At 33.7% G+C, this 13,947-nt stretch overlaps 1 protein-coding gene across 1 annotated transcript in view; it reads left to right on the top strand.

The window, feature by feature from the left end:
• The window catches only part of LOC144442519 (glycerophosphodiester phosphodiesterase domain-containing protein 5-like), a 42,670-nt gene extending 32,242 nt beyond the window's left edge, over nucleotides 1-10,428 (top strand). Inside the window, exons 8-15 of the mRNA XM_078131886.1 lie at nucleotides 207-289; nucleotides 1,240-1,390; nucleotides 2,369-2,590; nucleotides 3,194-3,348; nucleotides 3,456-3,603; nucleotides 4,230-4,312; nucleotides 6,676-6,792; nucleotides 10,152-10,428. Of these exons, the coding sequence (XP_077988012.1) occupies nucleotides 207-289; nucleotides 1,240-1,390; nucleotides 2,369-2,590; nucleotides 3,194-3,348; nucleotides 3,456-3,603; nucleotides 4,230-4,312; nucleotides 6,676-6,792; nucleotides 10,152-10,410 (1,218 nt within the window). The 3' untranslated portion in view covers nucleotides 10,411-10,428. The remainder of the gene's footprint in view (nucleotides 1-206; nucleotides 290-1,239; nucleotides 1,391-2,368; nucleotides 2,591-3,193; nucleotides 3,349-3,455; nucleotides 3,604-4,229; nucleotides 4,313-6,675; nucleotides 6,793-10,151) is intronic.
• Nucleotides 10,429-13,947: the final 3,519 nt, after the last annotated feature.

Here is a 13,947-nt window from a genome sequence, read left to right as displayed (position 1 = left end):
AGAGGCACATTGAGATATATTTGTGAGACAGGTAATAGTCTAGGTGCCAACATGGTTTCTAATGCCAACATGGTTTCTAACTAAACCAGATCTGGTCAAAGTCCCTCAATGGGCACAAAAATTTGTTCATCCAACCAGTGAACCCCAACTGTTAAAATTTCAAACAATAGAACATTGCTAATGAATCGTGTATATTATCTTTTCAGATTTCCCCAGAAAACACTTTAGTTTCCTTTGAAAGAGGGGTGGAATATAGTGTTTATGGTTTTGAGTCAGATGTCCATATAAGGTAAGAAGTGAAGTCAGAATTTCAAACATGGCAAGATATATAGTCCAAATATGGTAGTGATAAATATAATCCGTTGTCCAAATATGGTAAGGTAAAGTCCAAATATGGTAAGAAGTGAAGTAAGTTCAAATATGGCAAGATATATAGTCCAAATATGGTTACCCGTAGTAATAAGTGAAATCCGTTGTCCGAATATGGTAAGATAAAGTCCAAATATGGTAAAAGTGAAGTCAGTTCAAATATGGCATTGGCAAGATATATAGTCCACATATGGTAGCAATAAGTGAAATCCATTATCCAAATATGGTAAGATGTTTATGTGGAGTTTAATAGAAGTCTATTAGTATTAATATGTTATGATAGTTACTAATCCAAGTGTAGATCAGTAACATGTTACAGAGTCAGATCTCCAAGTAAGTGGTGACTAAGAATCTAGTACCAAATACTGTAAGGTATAGTTAAATGACCGAATCAGGTAAAGTCTTGTCCATATATGGAAATTCATGAGAGTCTGATATCCAAATCCAAATAAAATTCTAACATCTTGTATCAAATACTGTAAGGAATAGCCAAACGTCATAAAAATGTCATGAAATTCACAAACCGCCGATAACAACTTGAAGGAGATGAGGGAAGTTTAAATACTATAATAATAACTGTAATTGATTATTTTCATTTTGCCCATGCACACATTATTTATGCTGTACTTCTAATAAGTAGCAAAAAACAAACAAACAAACAAACAAACAAACAAAAAACAAAGGTAAGAACTAGACATAGGAATTGTATAGTTCGATATCAGTATAGTGTGTTGTGACATCCGTACAGTGAAAAGATTTGCATGACTTCACTTCCATAGTGTATACACTAGCTTGGCATTTTACCAGTAAATTGTTAAGTGTACATGTTATTACTGTCATGTCATAAACTCATTGTTATTATTTTTTCAGTTATGATGGTGTACCATTCCTTCTTCATGATTACAAATTAGGAAGGACAACCAATGTAGAAGACGTATTTCCAGATAGAAAAAATGAAGAAGCCGCTTGGTTTAACATATCTGATTTAAAACAGTTAGATGCTGGATCGTGGTATTTAGATGTAAGTTTTTTTCTGGTGAAATGGTCTGCAATGTGTTGAATACTTTTCGTCACTTTTGTTTCCAAATGAAAGGTTACTTGCATTTTAGTCTAGCTTCACTGTCACTCGTTTAATGACTCGGTTTTTTTTAAGAGCAGCTAAAGTAGGGTTGCCATATCATTTTACTGGGCTTTCCCACCAAAATCCTGATTCTCAATCTTTTGTATCCCATAGCGTATTTGGCGGCCATATTGGATTCTAAAATGTCTAAATTTTGATATTATTTTGAATTGCAGAAATTTGTACGGTGATCTCAGTATTTTATATTGATTTTAACTGTATCTAGAAGTAAATGTTGCTTTGTAAAAAACGGGAAATATTACAATTAACAATGTTATGAAGAACTTTAAAGGGAACATGAACAGAGTGATTTTTTTTTCACCAACATATCTTGCTATAGTTTTCATTTTGTGTGGTCATTGTGTTGTTGACAGTTGATAAAGTTTAGTTTCTTTATCATTATAGAGGATATGGACAGGATGATGTTGCCATAAATGTTTTTCAAACTAAACAAACAAAAACTTCATGGTGGTTCAGTATTTAGAACAAAGTTATGCCCGCTGAGAACATGAAATATTTCATTTTATATACATTGCATTTTAACATTGCTATGAAGAACTCATAAGGTGATATGAACAAGTTGAAATACTGAAGTGCTTTGCATAACTTCATTAAATTATATTATTAAAGCTTACCATATTACATTGATTCCATTTACTGAACAAGGACATTTCTTGTATTTCACTTGAAGGTGATACAGATCAATTTTTCCAAATACAGATCAATGTCGCAAATCAGCAAAGACTTATTTCAACCTTATATATATCATTTCCTCGGAAAAACTTAAATTTTATATTTATTTTTTCCCAATACAAATGGAACCATTCTGCAAACTTTCAAATCTTGTTTAAACTTGATATTTATTGTTTCCCAATACAGGCGGATCCATTTCGCAAAGCATCAAAAACTTCTGAGTATTGGAAGCAGCGATATCGCAATCAGACCATTCCTACATACACAGAATTCCTCCAGTATGCAGCAGAGACAAATAAGACAATTATATATGATTTATTCCGACCACCTGATGGGCACCCGTACCGTGAAAACTACTGGGAGCTGGTTTTAAATCTCACTTTGGCATCTGATATCAAACATTCTTTGGTAAGTTTTATTATGAAGTGATTACCAAAGATCTTAAGATCTTCTGTCATTTGTTGGTACCTATGATTGTCATTGGTTTATTCCTATGGTACTGTTGTAATTCAATTTCCTACTGTCTGTTTAGGCCAAATAAAAAAAGTTGTTTAGTTCTGGTTACCCGACCCCACCTAGTTTTTCACGCCAACCCTGAACTTTTTTTTTTACGTATTTGAGAAAAATAATAATAAAATCGCAAAAATCGCGAAGGCTCGCAAGAAATAGTGGGTGTGGAAACTGACATCAACTTAAAAAGACAATATAAAATTATTCTTCCCATCTGTAATGGCTGTACATGCGATAGGAAGAAACAAACAGCATAGAAACCATTTGGAAAACAAAGAAAAACCTGAACTATAAACACTCACTCATGAAAAAAAAAATACTAATATATAAAATAAAATAAAAAATCTACCTACCCCACCTATTTTAAAATTGAATGTAATAGGAACCACAAAAACATTTTTTTGCACCTTAGCTCTAAATGATAAATGATGTGCGATTGCAAAGATGTGATTTATTTATATGAGATAATCTTAGAACTCTTTTAAATTGTTACTCCAATAGGTATGGTGGTTATCAGGAGTCGAGAGACATAAAGTGATGTTAAGAGCCCCAGACTTTGTACAAGTGTCTGGGAAGGATACAATACAGAACTTACAGTCAAATGACATCAGTGTCATCAATGAGATATTTGCCAGTATGAATGAAGAAGAAGTAAGGTATGGCATTATACGGTTAATGGCCTTCTTGAACTGCTCAACAGTTGACAATGAAATTCACAATCTTGATTTTGTGGTATAAACACACGTTCTCTTTTGTCATGTAGGTACTATGAGAGTTATAACATTAGCACCAATATTTATACAGTCAACTCAAAATGGTTATTTTCATTGTACTGGTGTATCAGCCTACCCACTGTGACATCGTCAGCCTGTCAAGAATTACAGACGATGAAAAAACCACTCTGGCATATGGTAAGTAGGGATATAGATATATATGTCTAAACAGCTAACTTACTTTGTAAAACTACATTTCAAGTAAAAATGTAAGTGCATTCAGTAAATCGTTGTCAGTATCCTATATTACAGTATGTTTTCATTCAATTGCTGTAAATTTGACAAATTTCTATTTACAGAGTCAAAATATTTTTTTAACTTTTCTCTGACAATCTTGTCGCCATCATCATCATCAGGGGTGCAGTACAACAGAGTGGCATACTGTTCTCAAATCAAACATATGAAGCAAATTGGAGCAATACCGCTGGCATCTCTACATCGCCGCAAACCACGGCCTCTTTTGCGGCACTGTCCAAAACACCGTCTCGTTATTTCGCAGTGTTGCGGAAAAATAACAGCTCTAGTTTGCGAGAATGGCATCTTTATGACTGTATCCCGATTTAGATTGAGGCATGTGTGGAAGAGTATAACATTTCATTCAACCTGCTTCTATAATAAAGTTGTTAATATACAGTTGTTACCTTTGCAGTGTCATTTTCCGAACTTATTGAAAAAACAACCTTAGATGATACATACTTCTTTACCTCTGCTCCTCATACAATTTGAAGTGAAACTGATCATAAGTTATTTGGATTTCCCAACAGGATCCTAGCACCTACTTGGTTATTTGGATCGCTTTGGATATAGCATCTGCAGTGTCAATTCTTGTAATGTTTATAATCCAGAAGTAAGTATTACTTTCATTTTTTCTTCACATTATTATATCATTCTCATACTTTCTCATTCCACTTACTACTGCAACACCATTTACTTATGAACAGCTGAAGCTTATTCGTTCTTCAATGCAACAAAAATTAAAAGAGCGAGCGCATTTGGCTAAATCAATTACTTCACAGAAAAAAAGAAGTTGCTATATCAGCATAAATAGAAAAATCTTAGTTTGTAAATTCACCTCCATGCTGTAAATTGTCAACCAAGCACCCATGTTTGTGCTGTTGAGTCCGTATTTCAGTAGTTTTGACTTTGTGTCATGCAGGTTTTATAGCCCATGATGAAATGATCATTCTACAAAAACAACAAAGTTATGACAAACTCCTATATGTGTACTGAAAAATTGTACAGTACACAAGTTTATAAATATTGAAACAAATTAACTCCATAATGTATATGCTGTAATAGAGATTAATGCAGGCAATTATAATTAGACTGGTATTTGAGCCTTCAGTTTACTAAGATAGACACAAACTAAAACTATTGTCGCAACATGTTGATACAACTGTGATGCCTGGATTATTCAGGAATTGCCTTCTAAATCATCCAGTGTACACAATCTCATAAATATCAAATTAGCTTCTGTTGATATTTCAAAAGAAACAGATTACTTTTATTTGGCAAAGTAAAATACCAACTTTCTCGTGATGTATATTATTGTGCCTTAATCTGTTATGCGATCAACATTATTCGTTGTCAAAGTTGCTGTCAATCTATTGAATGGACGTTGGTTTAATTATAGTCTCAGTTGGGAGTTCCATAAACTTGCAGTGTAGTGTTTTGGGACTTCCATCTTGATCCTATCTTGATCACAGATAATATTGCAGAACAGATAGAGGAACCGCTATCACTCACTTAAGTGTAATCTACCACATTGAAGAACAATAGATTTAGTTTGTCTCTATATTCTATCTTAGAAAACCGAAGGCTTGATTACCAGTGTAGCTAGCAACACTATATTGTACATATTTACAGTATTCTTTCATTGTATCGCTTTTATAATTTCAAATTCAGTACCAATTTGAACATTAACACTGAAACCCTTTTCTTTCATTTATTGTCACCAATACAATGTATAACAGACTTTCTGTGCAAGTTATTTTGGCAGTGGCAGACATGAATTCTATTCACACACACACACACACACACACACACACACACACACACACCACAAACAAACAAACCCATTCATAAATTTCAAGTAAAAATGCATCTAAACCCATCTCACCCCCGCGCTTGTCAACACAACATTTCTTAGATGGTATCATATATGTTCAAGAACAAAAGTTATATTACAGAAGTTTGAAATGCTTGCTAGTAAATGTCACACGTTTGCTCATGTGGATGCTATGCCAAATATACTTTCTGTGAGAGCTAGCCGACATTTTTGTTCTGTGACAATGCTATAATTTATTGCCAAATCTTGCACATTACATTACGAGTAAAACATTTATCAAAATACAGGAGTAATGTTTGGAAATTTACTTCACACCATCTTGATTCTTGTGTTTCCAGTTTTCTGTACCTCAACTAATAAAACAAGATTTCTGCAAATTTGCTATGAACTAGAATAAACAGTAAGTTTATTTATGAAATCTAGTATGCCCACATGCCAAATACCTTGTTAAGATTGCAGTAAATATAGTAGATGATGTCAAAAATATGTGTTGTGGAACTGAAGTGAAGTCCTTTAAATTCATAGCGCCCTCAAGTGATGTGATGATCTCACAGTTACTTAGAATGGTGAAAAATAAATCGGTAGTTGTCAGTTACATGATGGACCATGCAAATGATATGTCACTCCTGGACATAGATTCATTCTATACATCTATCATGCACACTCATGCACATATCCAATCATATCTACAATGTAGTACATATTCTGGTATACATACATACATACATACATACATACATACATACATACAATACATTGTACAATGTACAGTCATACATATATACATACATACATACATACACACACACGCATACATACATACATACATACATACATACATACATACATACATACATACATACATACATACATACATGATACATACATACATACATACATACATACATGTATACAGACACAGCCATAGATACACATGCATATAATTTGTACATCAGCTTAACATTTTAAAAATGATTTGGATAAATTTTATTACAGACACCTGGAATGATTGAAGGAATGCTATACCTGCTATATACCACTATAATCCCTAGAACGAAGCTTATAATCTATCAAGTCCAACTCCTTCCAAACCTATCTCCATCATTTAACTCTTTGCTTTAACTCTCTTCATCCACACACAGACACCGATACTTTGGCTATCACAGTGCAGAAACTATTTCTCTAGCCTCACTTGGTGACCATTTCAACCAAGACACCACTAGCACCATTAAGGAAAAGTTTCAGGCACTGCTGACGAGGTACTCTTTACCCCCTCATCCACGACCCTGCTACCTCCTCTCAATGTTGTAGAAAAAGTCCTGTAAAAGTGTATCGCAGAGTCTGTTAAATAGAATAAATGTCAAGTCTATTGTAACTTAATCATTGTCATAATCCTCAGAAATTCCATATTGTAATTGTTCTGTGACTGTAGTGTGGTTGAGTCATATATCCAAACAGTTTAAGATAAGGTGTACTAAATTAAATATGTTAATTAATACAACTGCCGACATCAAACCGTGTATGAACGAAACTTGTTTACAAACAGAGAAAGTAAACAACTGAATTGGATTTATAACACTTGGCACAGCATGTTGGAAGTACAGAGACATGTATAGACTGTCGACAGTCGCTTGTGCTTTTTTTTTGCTACGTTTTATCTAAACTCCGATCCGGCGCAACACTAGTCTAATCGCAAACTGATATCGAGTGCCGAAGGCCCGCCCTTGGCCCTCGATATCGTTTTCGATTATACAGACATGTATTACATTCCCTCATTTGATAAGAACAATTATATGGCCACTTTACATAATAATTCAAATTCACAAATAAATTGCCACTTCCCCTGTCATTTATTTCATGCTCACATAAAGAGGCCATAAAACTGTTCTTATCAAACATTGGTGTGTAATACAAGCCTCTGCTGGTCCAATATGCTAAGCCAAGTGTTATTAATCAAATTCATTTGTTTACTTTCCATGTTTGTAACAGGTTCCGTTTGTCCATGATCTGATGTTGGCAGTTGTATATTAAAACTGTTTAACTGACTAAAAACTAGAAATAATGTAAACTTGAAAATATATTTTAAAAAGTCATATTTTAGATCTTAAATGACTGGTCAGTCAATTTTTTTAAAAAAAAGGGAGAACCAAACGTTTGTTGATATAAATCAAAATGTAGATTTTGTACTCAAACTTTCAGATCTTTGAGTCGAGTATTAAATTGCAAAGTCATTTAATAAGGTTAGAGTATCAAGTCGTGGCTTGCTTTCATTTCAGAATCAGTAAAGATAGTTTCATCAAAACTTATCTGACACCAAATTCAGAAAAAAAATTAAGTTTCATCTTTCTTGAAATAAGCTAGAGAGAATATGGTTTCATTGTTCTATGTTGTTATTTATGCAACATCTTGTACTAAGTCCCAAGTCAATACAAGTTGAACACAAAGGGCAAATTGACTACAAGATCTGTTTGACATCAAATGGTAGAGTCAGAGATTATTATTCAAAATATCATAAGAATAAATTTTATTACATAGTTTACACTTAACCTTTTAAAACTACCACATGTTGTATATTAAGTACATGTTATTCCGCAATATTTTTCTTTTGTTCAGCCAAGGAAAATATGAGTGTCCTAAGGGGCCTTTGACACTACGAGTTGCTAGACAAGTAGTGACAAACCTTGGGTCACAAGTATTTTCCAATTGAATGAAAAAAAAAATTTGGAAGATAACATAATTATACCAGCACCAGTAATATAAAAAAAAAATCAGGGAAAGTAATGGCAATTTTGAATGTTTTGACTTATATTTCGAACACAGCAGAATTAGTGACATAGACATGTGTTGTCATGATGTAGAATGACCAGAGTATATATTCCATATTTTTTGTTCAACTTGGCTCATGCATGGTATAAGTACATCTATTCACATCTAATGCATGCTATTTCATCTTATCTTGTCTCCTATCAATGCACGTACTTTGCATGGCTTAGAGCACTTTACCTGTAGACACTCTAATTTATCACCTGCACTTTTCACATAAAACAAATACCATTGTAGTTACATGTTGCATATCTTTTGTGAAGTTCCCACGTGAATGTTGAATTTCAATTTTTTTTTTCAGATTGTACATAAATCATTGTTTATTCTTGTATTAGTCTCAGAATATCATAAGAGTTTTGCCGTGTTGTGTCACCTGGTGTTTTACAACATTCCTCTGTGTAAATCTAGATCGGGCTGAAATCATTTCAGCAAGCTAAGACAGAAACAAACCAAAGCTATTTTGTGACATGTTGACATGAAAACTATAATATTACTCTGGTAATTGAGCATTCAGTTTTCTAAGATAGAAACAAACTAAAACTTGTAACACAACTTGATACAACAGTGATAAGCTATTGAATAGACTTGGTCTAATTATAGTCTCAGTGGGGAGGTGTCCACAGAGAACTTGCAGTGTACTGTTTTAGGACTTCCAATGTTTACACTATCTTGATCACAGGGTGATTTAGAATTGCACAACAGAGGAAACGCTATCATCCACTTGTGTAATCTACCACATCGAAGAACAATAGATTTAGTTTGTGCCTATCTTAGTAAACCGAAGGCATGATTACCAGAGTGTATCCTTACTCTCACACTGACAGTAGAATGCTAATCAATTCCTTGGATGACCCGTACAGTATTTGATGTGTGTAGAAGTCCAGCATACATTTCCATGGGCTTTGTTTTACATTCTTATCCCTTGATTTAAATTACTGGAGAAATGAGGTTACCTTGGCCCAAGTTGGTGCTTCCCGCATGGGATATGATGTTTATTTATACAAAGATAGACACACTCCATTCTAGATTAACAGTTACTGTAGTAACACTAACAGAAACACAACACATAACACAAAGCAGGATCATTTACCCAATAACATTGTAAAGGGATAAAAGCATCACTGTTCTTTACAGATGAAACAGGCTTGTACTGAAAAAATTAAACACAGACTTGATGATTTTAATGGCTTCAATTGTGTACTTGCCAACTGTTTATCAATGAACTTGCCTACTATTACATTCCCACTGTGTGCGGTACCTCTAGAATTGTTTCTTTTGTATTTGAACTTGTCTGTTAAATTTGTGTGTAAAAAACATGTCCCATGAGTGAAACACCAATTTGAAAGCATCTTCATATCTTCAGGAGACCAAGGTACTACCATCACCCATTTAAACCTTGTACATGCCACAGTGATAGTTTTAGTTTGTGTCTTTCTTAGGTTATTGAAACTACTGACACTGTCTGAGCTCTCTGAAGTATGACAGAGGTAGTTTCTACAGCATTGTGTTACATAAGTCAATATAAACTGTGGCCAAGAGACTGGAGATAGAAAATTTCAAAGGCATCAAGCTGGGCTTGGAAAGACACTCTTGCCTCCAGAGAACTCGATATATCAAAACTCTCATTATATTCAAGTGTAATTCATAAAACACAATAAATTAATTACTATATAAAATGTATGATAAATTTCAGTTATTTCATTAAGAATGTATATACAAATACATGTATCTATAATATCAGGTCAAAGGTCAAGGTCAAGTTAAAAATAATGATCACCCCATTTCTCCTTCACAGACTGAGAAATAAACATATGGATTACTCTCCTGAAGTTATAAATCTCAACTCTCCGAGACGAATGATGAGTGGAAGCAAGAAACAAGATGAGATTGTCCTGGCACCCAATGAGAATCCTGATGATCCGACGATAATGCGTGAAGGTAGCCGACATAGCGTTGCCACTGCTGATTTAGCCAACGGTGAAATCAGTACAGATGAATCTCTGGAAAGTCTACCGACTCTTAATCACCATGAAGTCAGAGTTGATATGGGTTGAGAAACGTGTGATTTATTAGTCGGGGAGGGAAGTTGATATGGGCTGAGAATCGGGGGATATATATATATAATAGTCGGGGTGGGGGGATTTAGATGGAGAGGTACTGTCAGGGAGGGGGTGGAAGTGGGTGTCTGATATCGGATGAGAAATAGGGGTTTAAAGACAATTTGCATTAAGAAACAAGAGATACAGTCAGGGAAGAAGTTGATGAGAGATGAGAAACGGATATGTAATTAAAGGGTTTGAAGTTATATGGGATGAAGGGCTCAAAATGAAAACAGTGGAATGATAACTATGAGACTTGTTAGTCATAGAATTAAAAATATAGGATGTAGTGAATCAGAATAGAATCTATTATACAGAAAGGTTTCAAATGACTGTTTCCCCTACATGGCATAGGTGTGATGTTCTTATGCCGTGACTAACTTTGTAGTAGTGTTTTGTGATTCTAGTCTATTCAAGAAAGCAAGAACAATAATACAAAATACAATAGCACTAGCAGTGAAGAACAAAGGTAAAGAAATTTAACCCTTTTGTCTTCATTACCAGATTTTATTCAGATTTGAGATATGTAATATATCTAAACTTCCCTGGTGGAAAGTGATAACACTTGCTGTGTGAGTCCATGACATACTGTGTGCTGCAAATGTTTCAGATAATGTATTAGCCACAATATCATACTGCATGGAAATTGCATTTGGTAACTTTACATTTGATAACTTTGTGTTGTACTTGGTTTAGAACCTGGATAATGGAAAATGTTAAATTAGTTGAATTTACACATTTTCAAATTTTAGCTGTTTAAGGTTGTGGAACCCTTGTAGAAGGGTTCAAAGTAGGGAGAATTGTATCTGGTATACATAATTTTGTTAGGTCACCCTGGTGAAATAAGTAGATTTTACCTTAATACCACCTTAAGCACTGGTACAGAACCCTGGTAAAATGACTGGGAAACTCATATAGATTTTACCTACTTACCACCCTTAACAAAAACACTGGTAGGGAACCCAGGTAAAATGACTGGGGAACTCATATAGATTTTACCTACTTACCACCCTTAACAAAAACACTGGTAGGGAACCCTGGTAAAATGACAGGGGAACTCAAGCAGATTTTACCTGCTTACCACCCTTAACAAAAACACTGATAGGGAACCCTGGTAAAACGACAGGGGAACTCAGGTAGATTTTACCTACTTACCACCCTGTAACAAAAACACTGATAGGGAACCCAAGTAAAGCGATCAGGGGAACTCGGGTAGATTTTACTTATCAACCTTTACTAAAAGCACATGTAGGAACCCTATAGATTGTACCTACTTACAACCCTTATAATAAAAACACTCGTAGGGAACCTGGTAAAATGACTGAGATGTTAGCTCAAACTTTCTCAGCATTGATATTGTGTCATACAAACATGTTTAGTTATTTACTGGTTACAATGTAATAGTTCAATCTGCCCTTGCAAAAAAGCACAATGATAGAGGAATTCATCATACACCATTCTATTGAGAAGTCTGACAAGTAGTTTGTGATGTCAGGTGTCATTTCATTGGTTCACAATGAGATGCAGTGTCTCACAAGAACAAATCAAATTGGTGTTTGCATACTCCATATACAGTATTCATGATTTAGCTATGTACAACTAATAACATTGTACAAGTAGAAATTTTGTCATTTACCAGGTGTAGTGAACCAAAAGTTTTTTATCTATTTCATTCCTAGATTTCATGAATTTGTTTGGTGTTCATGACCTCTTGACCTCTGTTTCAAGAGTTGACAGTTCTGATTCTTAGAGGAACGAGAAGTTTATGCAAATGAGAATGAACAAACAAATTTCTATCAAAATTTTGTTGTGTTATAGTTACACATACATGTGTAGGAGTAGTTTGGGGATTTTCTTTTTATAGGAGCCATCATGTGAAAAAAAGGAAAATCAACACAAGTATACTTTGCCCCCGAAACTTTTTCTGTGAAAGACAGATAATTGTAAAAGATTCATGCATTGTCATGGTAATGAAATGATTACTCTATGACTATCGTGATATTATCAATATTTATCGCATAACCAGGAAATTTATTAGTAAAAACAAAATACCTTCAACCGATGAGATAATCTAAGTTTAAAGTTGTCACTGTCCAAAGTTTACCAGGTATGTAAACAAAACTACTTAATATCCTGAAAGTATTATTAATTTGAAATATAAAATTTGGATACTAATACATTTTATGTATACAACATGTCTGTAAAATATAAAATTAATGAAAGCCAACACAGGTCCTGCATAAATATATTTTTAGTAACTCCACAAGGATTTTGTTTCATATGGTCTCATATCAATTGTACTATTTACTTATGGAACAAAATTTATAGTCATTTAAAAGATATGTACTTGATAACTATATTGCAAACATAGTTATGTCCATTGTGATAACTTTCATGGCATAGAACAATATTGCAAAAAGTATTGTCTGATAACTTGTTGAAGTGACCATGTGGATGAGGATTGGGTATTTATTTTGGTTCATAAAACAATTTTATCATGGCTTCCTACCTGAAAAATCAACGTGAAATAACATTGACTAAGCCTGTGTTTGTAACTCAATACACTGCAAAAAGCTATATAAAAAAATGTGTAAAAAATTTGTTACTGTACATACACTAACAATGATTTTACACATTTATTAATCTTTTGCAATGTATTTAGTTACAAATAAGGACTTGGCATATCTTGTTTCACATTTATTAGTTTTTCAAGTGCGATGCCATGAAAATTAAAAATCCCAAATAAATACCAAATCCTCATCCATATGGCCACTTTTAATTAAAGCATTATTAGATATATGTTAAGAACATAGAACGTGTGAAAACTACATGACACATAAACCATGTGATAACTGTTGCAACATAGATCTGTCTGATAACTATAATGAGACCATAGAACTATGTGATAACTATGTTACATAGAACCAATGATTGCTAAGCAACCAACATAGAACAATGTGATAACTATGTTGCAACATAGATCTGTCTGATAAGTAGATGTATTTTGAGCCATAGAATCATGTGATAACATAGAACCATGTGATAACTATGTTACATAGAACCAATGATTGCTATGCAACCAAAATAGAGCAATGTGATAACTATGTTGCAACATAGATCTGTCTGATAAGTAGATGTATTTTGAGCCATAGAATCATGTGATAACATAGAACCATGTGATAACTATGTTACATAGAACCAATGATTGCTATGCAACCAAAATAGAGCAATGTGATAACTATGTTGCAACATAGGTCTGTCTGATATCTATATTGAGACCATAAAACCATGTGATAACATAGAACCATGTGTTAACTATGCTACAATCATAGAACCACATGACATTGATGTTGCAAACATAGCATTATGTTAAAACATATTGAGACGTGATAGATATGTTAACTAACATTATATTTTTTAGTTTATCGGGAGGGAATTTAGAAATCTTCAATGTGTACATAGAAATTTGCTTCATTTAAATTGAACCCATCG

Source organism: Glandiceps talaboti, chromosome 11, assembly GCF_964340395.1.
Source record: "Glandiceps talaboti chromosome 11, keGlaTala1.1, whole genome shotgun sequence".
In the NCBI taxonomy this organism is placed as follows: domain Eukaryota; kingdom Metazoa; phylum Hemichordata; class Enteropneusta; family Spengelidae; genus Glandiceps; species Glandiceps talaboti.
This window is presented reverse-complemented; position numbering and strand designations above follow the sequence as displayed.